This window comes from Sceloporus occidentalis, unplaced genomic scaffold (assembly GCF_023333645.1).
Source record: "Sceloporus occidentalis isolate IW3139 unplaced genomic scaffold, rSceOcc1.0.p SCAF_79, whole genome shotgun sequence".
Lineage (NCBI taxonomy): Eukaryota > Metazoa > Chordata > Lepidosauria > Squamata > Phrynosomatidae > Sceloporus > Sceloporus occidentalis.
Genome location: NW_028317059.1, coordinates 1,271,581 through 1,283,022, shown reverse-complemented (window position 1 = coordinate 1,283,022; position 11,442 = coordinate 1,271,581). Strand labels below are relative to the sequence as shown.

The 11,442-nt window shown below is 39.6% G+C and overlaps 1 protein-coding gene across 1 annotated transcript; it reads right to left on the bottom strand.

The window, feature by feature from the left end:
• Positions 1-252: 252 nt before the first annotated feature.
• Positions 253-10,978, bottom strand: LOC149285370 (aminomethyltransferase, mitochondrial-like). Its single transcript, XM_089495429.1, has 9 exons — positions 10,889-10,978; positions 9,331-9,501; positions 7,693-7,773; positions 6,887-7,018; positions 5,041-5,119; positions 4,596-4,741; positions 3,758-3,938; positions 3,035-3,190; positions 253-431 (listed from the first exon to the last, which is right to left on the bottom strand). Exons 1-9 carry the CDS (start codon positions 10,976-10,978, stop codon positions 253-255), a joined length of 1,215 nt encoding a protein of 404 aa, XP_089351555.1.
• Positions 10,979-11,442: the final 464 nt, after the last annotated feature.

Here is an 11,442-nt window from a genome sequence, read left to right as displayed (position 1 = left end):
TAATGATACATACACCGTACTCACGGCGTGACAGATGCACGTAACACGGATACTCTCGTACAGTTCCTGGTTTAGGTAGGTACTATATACACAAAATTTATGTTCCATATTGCTAAACCTGCCAAACTACATCTGAGCCATGTGTTTGTCAACAACTGCCATCATCCCCAGCAGCAGATGGCTGAGAGTGATGGGAGCTATTGCCAATCACCAGAAGAGTTTTCGGGTACAAAGTATGTCAGTCTCTAGTTTTCATTTCAAAATATAATATTTTGTTGGCACAAATGGCATTTTGCCGACGGTGCTGTCCACAAGCTTCTTCCTGACCTCCACCTGCAGCGGCGTGCCAGCTTTCATGTATTCCGGCTCCACGTACCCCATGGCTACATTTAGCTTCAGGCACGGGGAGGGACATCCGCTTGTCACTTCGCCTGGGATAGAAATGGAACTCGGCATTATAAGCCATACAGAGCAAGAACAATGCAAACTGTAAAACGCTCATCGGAAGCAGCAGACAGCGTACTATAACAAAAGGTAGCTTCGAGTGTAGCTCGGATACAGGCTGGAGACATAATATAATGAAAACAACGTATCTTTGTTAAAACTTGTGCGCCTTTGTTATACATTCTTACTATTGAACCCCTAGCGGCAAGGATAAGGACTAATTGTGATATTAAGGGCATTAAACTTGGAGACCTAGAATTTAAACTTAACCTTTATGCTGATGATATTTTGATTTCTTTATACGACCCAATAAACTCCTTAAAAGAACTGATGCAAGAAATTTCTATATATAGTAAATTATCTAATTATAAACTAAATATAAATAAAACTTACGCCACTTTGTCAGATATTTCTGGATCTATTAGCACTTATCTGAAAGAAGAATATGATTTTGTTTGGGGAATGGAAAGGATAGAATATTTAGGAATTATAATTCCGATAAATCTCTCCAGCATTATTGAAACCAATTATAGTAAACTTCGGGATGATTTAATAAAAAATATTGCTAGTTGGAAGGGATTATATGTATCATGGTTAGGGAGAATGAATATAGTGAGAGCATATATAATACCAAAATGGTTGTACTTATTAAGAATGATTCCGATTCGACTTCCTAAAATATGGATACGAGTATTTCAAAAAAATATAGAAATTTTTATTTGGGCAGGGAAAAAACCCAGGATAGCTAAAAAAATTCTATACGCAAGTAAAAGAAATGGGGGCTTTAATGTTCCTTGCTTAGAGAGATACGTTTATGCGAGTATGCTGACCCATTTATTAAAATTACAATATAAAAGCTGCCATAAGGAATCATGGTTTCTTATTGAACAGGAACTACTTGGTATGAGTAACTTAGAATGCCTTATCTGGAGATGTAATGCCAGATCTTGTATTATGAATAAAAATCTTCCTGTTATAATCAAAAGTATTATGGAATTCTGGATTATATTGAAAGGTAAATTAAAATTAAATCATAAAATAATCCCTACTGCACCTTTAGAAACTCTTATGCTTAATATACCGCAGCTGTCTCTTAAGAATTGGAACAATTATAAAACTAAAAGAATCAGTGATATTTTAAACTCAAGAGACATGAAATCGTTTCAAACACTTGCTAGGGAATTTAATCTTGGTACCACAGAAATGTACAATGTAATTAGAATTAGGCATTATATTCAATCAAATCTATTCCTGGGTAAATTATCGATCATAAGTACCCAGATTACTGAATTGTTCTCATTAGAAATAATCAATAAATGTTTAAAGAAGTGTTATATACTAATGGAAGACGTTGAATCTCCAAAGTGTTTTAATATTATGCATACATGGCATCGGGACCTTGCCTTTTACTGTGAAGAGCTCCATTGGATAAACAGCTTAACAGAAATAAGTAAAATTTCTCACTGTCAGAACATGATTGAGATACATTATAAAGTTATGTTTCGCTGGTATATGATTCCGACTAAATTGGCTAAATTCCATCAGAAATACTCACCAATATGCTGGAGATGTAATAAGGAACTAGGTTCCTTTAGACACATCTGGTGGGACTGTACTGTAATTACATCTTCTTGGAGGGAATTATTTGAACTAATTTCCTTTATTATTAATATAGATATTGATATGACTCCTGAGAGAGCCTTATTACACATCGATCTGTCTCATTTAACTTTTATCCGCAGAGCTTTTGTAGTTCAATGTTTTTTGGCAATGAAAATAAGCATTGCGAGGAACTGGCTTCAAAAAACCCCAATCTCTATTGAAAATATTATAAATCAAATAAAGCATCAATGCCTTATGGAACAGGGATTTTTCTTAGCACAACAGAGAATATACAAATTTAATAAGATATGGAATCCTTGGCTGGCTAAATTTCCCATTAATTAATTTAACTTAATTTGATTTATATAAAAAAAAAAAAAAAAAAAAAAAAAAGGGAAGTGAAGTAGGATAAAACGAAAGGAACGTAGTAAACTTTTTTAACATCAAATACTATACTCTTTTTTATATTCAAGGTCATTACTATAAGTAGAATAAATATAATGAATCGCTATAACAAATATATATTTGAGCTCCAGTATGAATGTAGTGTGTTGAAAATGTAGATATGTTTGGAGGGTATTTGGAATCTAGTAATTTTTCAGACCCTTGTTTTTTCTTTCTTTAATTTTCTTTTTCTTTTGTGTTTTCTGCAAATAATTCTATTTTTAGGACACCTGGGACTTACATGGTACTATTATTGTTATTGTAATACCCATTTTTATATAAAATATCAATGAATATAACTCTAGACAAGAAGTTATACTCTAGGCTATTTTATAAGATATATATATGCTTATTATTATGTAATGGTAACCGTTGTTCTAATCTTATTTCTTTTTGCATCATGCATGTGATAATGTACAATTTAATGAAAAGAATAAAGTAAAAAAAAAGAAAAAAAAACAAAAAAAAAAAAAAACTTGTGCGGTATAATTTCTATATTATACAGCTTGCAATGCTGGGATGACTGGAAGGTAACACAATTTACCGATAACTCGTCCTTCGGGGGTCTGTATAGGTGTGTGTTGCCGTACAGGGGGTCCAGTAGAGGTCAAACCAACCCTCTTCCGCTTCACTTTTCCCTTAATCTGAGGTACGATCACCGAGGCTCCTGGAAAGTCCATGGCAACCCTCCGTCGTTTACCTGGAGAAAAAGAGAAAAAAAAAAAAAAAAAGAGCGATTGAGACCAGTTCTGTAATGTGCCTACTATCTACAATATAGTACACACCATTCATTCATTATTTATTGCCACTAACGAAAAATGTGTTGTGAGCAATCACTGATGAAGCGAACTCAAGGGCGGATAAAATAGACATTTTGGCCATCTAGTAGAGATGCCGCCAACGAGCGGCTCCCCAGTTGCTACTGCACTGAAAGTTCCACCAGTTATCCAACTGAAAGGATAGACAATAGTGGTGGGAAATGCGGTTCAGCAGAAGATGGCGTTCCAAGCATTGCATGTTCTGCTTTTACTTTTTCATCAAAGGTTAATTTCCATATTTTTGGGAAGACATATGAAAAATTAACTTCATTAAAAACTAATCACATAATTATTAAATATTGGGTTTTATGGCCCAATAACATTTTGCAGCACTGGTCAATGGGCAAAAAACCCAACTTTTAGAAACAAAACAGATTACAATCACTATATTTAAATTTCCCTTGACATAGAGTTACGGTGTTGTCTGAGTAACTAATGTTCCCACTTACCAAGTGTCCACACTAGACTTGCCTCAACTGGAGTGGTGGTTTCGTCAATGTCGTTGCCATACAAACAGAGCCCAGCTTCCAAACGCAGACTGTCCCGTGCGGCCAAACCTGCCAGCTTCACTTCACTATTCTGCAGGAGCCTGTCTGCCAACTCTACCGCTCTGTTCCCTGGCACAGAAATCTGGAGACAAGGCGTTGAGAGAATGGAGAATCCAGTGAAGATCATGGGTGACAATGGGTCCGTGTCAGTATGCTCCCATCCCACCCAAAACCTGCCCACAAGGTCTTCAGGTTTTTTTTTGTTTTTTTTTTACACCATGTCTGTTTGATGCGAAGGGCTACTCAGAAGGTGACCAGGTCCCGTGATATTACAGACGTAAACATGTGCTCAATATGTCTTATTAGCAGATGAAAGACCAACCTGGGTGGAGATAATTCTTGGGAATTTTCACACTAGATATTCATTGAAATAATTCCTGGCTCAGGATTTAAACGTGACAACCCAACGTAAAACACAATTGAGCTCCTGCACTAAATGTCTTGATTTTTAAGTAAAATAATAGATGAATCCATCCAATTAGTAGCCAGTGTACTGAAGAAGCACCCAAAAATACCAGAGTCTTAAGATTTGGCTCATAAAAGTCTTGATTTCAGTGAATGTCACTATGTCACTGGATCAAAGACTCTTTCTAGAGTCTGGGTAGAAGAGTATGGAATGTTAGGGCGTACAATTTTTTGATTTAGGTTACTGGGTGGCATTTTGTTTTCATGAAATGCCTCTCAGGTATGAGATATTTTCTAAAATAGACACCACCTTTGGTAGGATAAAAACGAGTACCTCCACTCCATCTTCTCCTGTGTATCCACACCTCGTCACCCTACAGCGAGGGACACCAAAGACATCTGTGATCACGCTGGTCATAAATGGAAGTTTGGAGAGGTCATCCTCAAGTCCAGCTTGGAGAACTCGGGCTGAAGAAGGACCTAAAATCCACATATATTATAGAATAATAAGAAATCGCGTGTCACTCTCCAACAGCAGGCAATGAACGCAATGAACAATAAAATGTATTTACTCAATTCAGGGAACCCATTTTCCCTAGAAATTGATCAAATGTAAAGGAACACACAAGAAAATGGCAACTATGGCTCTTTAGGTATGTGGCATCGGCATCAATTATAAAGGTGCATAGCGTAATTACCATGTTTAAGAAATAAAATGTCATGGATAGTTCATGACAGAAGCCCGTTAAATACACAATATTTTGCCCCTGTGACGTTACCTTGAAGAGCCAGCAGAGCGAAATCTATAAATTCCAAAGCCACGTCCCGGCCAGCTGCTTTAAAATCCTGCAGTTTGCCCTGGACAGAAGAACAGAATAAATTACTATTATATATAAATTATTAGTAAGAAATAATAAATTGGATAATTTCTACATTATAGATGTATGTGTGTATGTATATTTATCCAACTGGCTTAATTTGCATTCTAAACATCCAATGCACAACAAAGAAAGCGTCGGATCAGAGCCGTTGATAGATATGGGCTTTAGAATGCGCGAGTATAGAACCCCAATCCACGACATGCTGAATAAACAGCACTTATGTGCAAATTGGTTTCTAGAATCCATTCAGACTAAGTGTATCATAGGAAGCAGAGGATCTTTGGGATAGACGTTCCCATTCTAGGGAACTATGTTAGATTCTGGAGAAGACCGATTCTGTAAGGATTTGCCCTAGGAGTGCGCCTGTACTGAGGAGCATGAGGATCTTGAGAGAGAGAGAGAATTCTATCAAGGCCTATGGAGAGAGCCCAGATTATTATTATTTCTTTTTTATGTAGCGCCTTCACATTCCAAAGCGCTGTACAATGGGTAGACAGGACATAAAGTAGTATATAACATAATGACTTACAGAAACAGGTAAGGAAGGCCCTGCTCAAACAAGCTTACAATCTCTCTAGAGGATAAACTCCATCCCCGCAGGCAAGACTTGAGTATTGGTCATTGATGTTATTGTGTGTGTTTTGTATTTGTGTGTTGGATATTAAAACTGTTACGGCTGGGACAGTGGGCTAATTTAAATATATATATATTTATTTTTATACACCTGTGTACATGTTTTATTCCGTCACACATTCCCTAAAGAACATGTCTTACATTTTGGTTGATATTTTACCATGGCTTATATCCTACATAGCATATGAACAGTACTATAGGCATATTAAAACATAAATCAGAGTTGAAATCACATGCTATAGCTGTATGATAACCCCCCCCCCCCCCCCATTCCCACTTGATATCATTAGGTTTGTCCCTCATCGTACATTTTCCTAGGAGCACATACAGTAATCTTCACTGTATCTGCAGGTTTTGGTTCTGAAATCACCATCTTTTATTCTGCATTTCCGGGTAAAAAAATATTTTCCAACAAGCTGGTCAAGATTTGGTAAGGACCAGTAAATCTTTCTTGCATGGTGGCTTATTGATAGGCTTATCAAGCTTGAATCAAATAATATTGCTTCTTGATACAGAGTATTACCTAGATTTTTTGAGACAGCATCTACATTCTAGGCGTCCAGCTGCACTGAAGACAGGGCTCTGCGCTACGTGAGAGGTAAATATTGAACTATATTATAAAGAGTATGTGTTAGTGTATGGAGTTAGCGTCTGTGTGAGTGTTACTTTACGGTGTTACTGTGAGCGTGAACTTGAACTTTACCCAGGGTCAGGGCAGCCTTCAGAGGGTACAGCCGGTACTCATGCATGGGGCCTGGGCAAGAATGAGGACCCATCCTCCCTAATCTGTCACTGGCCTTCTCAATGGCCCTTAGGCTCACTATTAGAGATTGGCCCATTGTGACCCACCATCCCTACCTGTGCCCATCCTAGGATCGTGGCCCAGTGGCTCTTCTGCAAGCTTAGGGCCCGGTAATCCCATTGCCAATACAAGGCTGGGTAATCGGAACAGCATGGGACAGGGCAGCGGAAAGAGAATGGGGAGGGGAGCCCTGTTTTTAGGTTTGTACCAGGCCCAGGGGTTCTGATGGTTGTCACACTGGTGGAAAAAAATGAAAATATTAAGTGAGAGGAAGGAAACAAGATAACATTTCAGAAACAACAAACTTACCTGCATGTGCGCAGAGTCCTTTTCTGCACAGCCAGCATTAGACACAACATACAGGTATCCCTCGGAGGTGTTGGTAACAATGAGGTCATCAATGATGCCACCGCTCTCGTTAGTGAAAAGAGATAGTGTGCCCTGGAGATGAGGCAAAAGCAACGCTAGAGTGAGAACGATGTAGCGACATATATATGCAAAAGGTGAATAATATTAATCCATGGCAAGGTCTTAGCATGGTCCGAGCAACTCTTAACATGTTTGGGGCACACATTTAAATCTATGCATTGAGACGGCAAACCTGGGCAAGGAAAGATTTTGTGCTAGTTTTGCATACATGATAGTGTCACAAAACGCTAAGTTTATAAAAATTCTCACCACTATTAAAACAAGTCTTTCCAACGTTTAATTTAATGGGGGCTATTTCTTATTAAGAAACTATTTTGAGACCTACTATACAAATGTATTGGGGAAAATGTGTTATTTTTAGGCATTATGGATATAACAAACGTTTTCTCTTAATTTCTTGTTTGTTTTTGCATGGAAAATGGATTTCTAACGTATTATTGTGCGTCAATTGATACGTATACCAGCTTTAGCCAGTTTCCCCAACTACTTAGCTGTAGCCAAAGTGCTACCACTAGCTCAGGAGCTACATGTTGGAGGCCACTGATTTAAAACTTTAATGCAGGTGTGGCAAAGCCAAGTCTTTTCAGCAATCTTCTGACCACAATTGTATTTTCTTATATAACTCAAAAACGGCAAAACAAATCATAAGCGGTCAAACCGGGCAATTAAAAGAGCAGTTTACGAACCTGGTTCTCCTTCAGCTCAGCAATGTCACCCACCACCAGGCTCTCCATGAACGGTATCCGATCCTTCCCGAGTACCTTGGTCTGCAACAAGAGGAAGCAACTGGTTACAGGCCTGTACCCGACATGACAAAACACAGAAAAAAAATTATGAAAACGAATAAGTTTATAAACTTTAAGACCTGAAGCCACAAGACTCACGTTGCGTGCTCTATAATAACAAAACCTTGTGCTTTAGTCTTAATAAACCAAAAAATTTTAAACAAAATAGAAAAAATAAAACATTTAATATTTATAAGAAGTAAAATAGACATAAAAAAATGATACCCCAAAAAACAAATCCATGTTGTCCAGTAAGTATCAATAAAATCTAGAGGGTCTGGCTGTACACGAGACAGATGGACCAAAACCAGCTGCCAAAACACAAAGGCTATTCCTTGGGAATATAACGTGATCTGTTCGGTCTTCTACAGGACTGCTCCCCCTACCAGGAACGAATCCATAGTGCTATACGTGTATTTTCAGCAGTCGGATACGTGTCTGTACTGGTGTCAAGGTATGCGAGAGCAGATCTCCTGCTCTGGGAACTTGAAGCACAAAAGGTGGACACCTCGTAGGGTTCTGCGCCCCGTTCACAATATTTGGCAGCTCTTCTGTTATACTTGTTGGGGTCTGACTTAATAGTCAAATTCTTTGGAATTATATAACTCTGCAAGAAACTAAAACGCGAGAGATCAGCAGATGTGCTGAACGCTCAATCGTTGCACTGCCACCCAGTGCTAAAAATGTGCAGGTCAAAAACAGGCAGGAAAAATCTCCATTATTATTGTGAAACGGTGCCCGACGGGCGACAAAGATCACATGAATAGAGAACGGATGAGAAGAGTTTGACACGCAGACTTAGCAGCTTTTAACCAAATATCAGAGCCACTCGCAGTCTTAATGTCAGATCGTGGGTTTTCTGGTAAAACCTGAAAGCTACAATTTTTGGTTAATTAAATATAAAGACCAACAAATTCCGGCAGTCCAAAAGATTTAATAACAGCTTTAGTTTGAATTTAAAATTGACAGATACACAGTAAGTTCTTGAGCTAAATGGATCTTGAGTGAGCCTTTTATATTACAGGAACACTTCTGCAACATTCAGCATCTATTGGGATTTCCGATTATTATGAATTGACGGTAAGTCAGTAAGACAAGAGAGCTCATAATGAAGTCACAAATCAGTTTTTATATACAAACTGAACACCTATATCTGTATTTACATCTGCATTCCAAATATTCAATTTTAAAGTTAGAAGAAAAAAATGAAGCGTGAGATCTGAAATGCATGACGTATAACAGGGCAGGTAAGAATCCACCTTAGGCCATCATCTGACTCTCCAAGACTGCTTGGGATCTCCAAGCCGGTGGCAATCTGCTCCTTGAGATCAGCATTTTGTTTTGCACAGAGGCAGGCAAGGACTTTACGTACTTTGAGGTCAAAACCCGGCGTCCGGCTCAGCCCTTTCCGTGCCAGCAGATGCCCCGTCCATTGCCCATTTGGTGGGAATCCTGGAAAGTCGTCAAGCTATCCAAGTGTCTCGATACATTGAGCCAAGTCAATACATGCGACATAAAGTCTACCTGCTAGAAAGTTACCTGAAGCATGTGGGAGACATCAAACAAGGAGCAGTGCTGGCGGGTGTGCAGGTGAGAGGCGATGTGACTATCTTTGTATTGCACCGGAAGGCTCCAGCCGGCAAACTCCACCATTTTACCACCATGATCACGGTGAAAATCATAGAGAGGTGTACGGCGAGGAGCATCTGTCTGAAACCGATGGAAATAGGAAGTTTTGTTTAGAAGCCCTGAGACAGCAGAGTTAGCTTCATAACAAACTACAAATAATAATTGTTAAAAACCAAGCCAAAACATCCCCTATAAATTACCAAATGCAAGTTTAAAGCAAAATACCAATTAATATTATTCATAAGCAGGGGAACTATTAATTATAATGATAAAGGGAGCAGGCTTCATAAATGGTAGACTGGGGTCCTTCAAGCTTCGATGACACCAGCGATGACTTGAGTGAGGGATCTATGATATTACATGCTCTATGCTATAATAATCATACTACTTGGCTTGGCTTTACCGTATTGGAAAAAGTTACCCATCCTCATCCCGTACGGGAACTTTCTGCATGAGCTGACCTCAAGACTCTTGAAATATTAACCCTTTAATAGACCATCGTGAAAGTGCTATGTACCGATACCCAAATAGCTCATGGAAATCTTGACTTACTATTTAAATGTACACTAGAAAGAACCACCAATTGGGGGTCTCAAATATCACGGCGGTGTAGAATAAGGAGAAGTCACTTAGAGACCCTAAAAATGGTACAAAAAAACTCTGAGACTCGAGGCAAACCCTCGAAAATAAAGGATAGAAGAACACTGCCTTAGTCCACCCCTGCAAACAGATGGAGGAAGGGGTTAGCAATCCGACCTAATGCCACACTGAATGCAATGGCATTTTAAAGCATTTAATGAATTCTCGGGAAGACAATCGGGGCCGGTCCTGAACATTTCCTACGGTTTCCAACATGCCTGGTTGAATGAGCACTGACAATATTATTCACATATTTGCGGGGTAGGCTCAGCAGCCTGGCCAACTCTTCTTAGAAATCCTCAGACCCCGGCGCGTCTACCCCAATAAATCCAAAAGAATGGAATTCCTCGGCTTTCTCTCGGTCACAGTCCGGCTGCTTAGAAACCTTTGCCCCGAGCCGTGTGAAGCATAAACCTGCATGTCCCCAGATACTGGAAACCTGGCACCTGTCACTAGTCCCTTCTAACTAATGCAGGTTAGGGGCGACCTGTGAACCCCTTTTTCTATCATCGCGCGATCCCCTCTAGATGAAGGATCATCAGGTGCCCCAGGGGCTGAGTTTGCATTTCTAAGCCTCGGACTGAACACCCAACTCCATCTGAAGCGCCTAGCGGCACGCAGCTTAACTCTTTAAACCCCGACACACCCTCCGATCATCTGGATTCCGTGTAGCAACAGCCGCAGACCTTAAGTGTTTAGTAACGGGTTACACTTAATAATAATCGGGGTGCAGATCATGTTAATGGGGTAATTCCCGGCCATTGCAACATTTCCAGGCGTTTGCCGGCCCTTCTCCTGAAAGTCATCAAGCACAACGTGCTCTAAGTACCTGGCCGCTGCTGTAGCTCCTTCCCTGCCGTTTGCTTCCCGGTACCCCCAATCTCCCAACTCTCGCACCAATCCACCGAACGCACTGCATTCCAAACAGTAGTCAGACACTCACAATGCGCATGCTCATGAAGCACACCTCTTTAAGACACCGCGCATGCGCACTGTCGCACCCCCGGGAAGGTGTGCAGCTGACAGTGCCCCTGCTTTCAGAGAGAGAGAGAGGTTTTGTGGTTCAATGCGTTAATGGCATTTGTTTGACTTTTAACCCTACCACATGTAGAATGTATAGAGTTGTAACAGCAATTTTTGTGTGCATCAGTCTAGCCAGTGATAAATCTAATTATTTCAGCTTATTCTTAGGTTTGTATCTCTTCACTCCCCTCATGTCCTTCTGAACTTCAAACATCTCCATAGTCTGACTGTGTATGCAGAATACATTCTTCTTCTAATTGCTTGTTGCATTAACAGACATCCACAGGTCACAGAGGGTTATGTATAAAGATAATACCTTTATTGGCTAACGCATGTATTAAAAGATTGCAAGCTTTTGAG

What these genes read in the sequence shown, in the direction of transcription:
- LOC149285370 (XM_089495429.1), bottom strand. Translation starts at nt 10,978, where the DNA reads ATGCAGTGCGTTCGGTGGATTGGTGCGAGAGTTGGGAGATTGGGGGTA. An exon ending in ATGTCTCCCACATGCTTCAG is followed by an intron (nt 7,774 to 9,330) that starts GTAACTTTCTAG and finishes CTCTTGTTGCAG; the next exon opens with ACCAAGGTACTCGGGAAGGA. An exon ending in CCCCGAAGGACGAGTTATCG is followed by an intron (nt 432 to 3,034) that starts GTAAATTGTGTT and finishes TTTCTATCCCAG; the next exon opens with GCGAAGTGACAAGCGGATGT.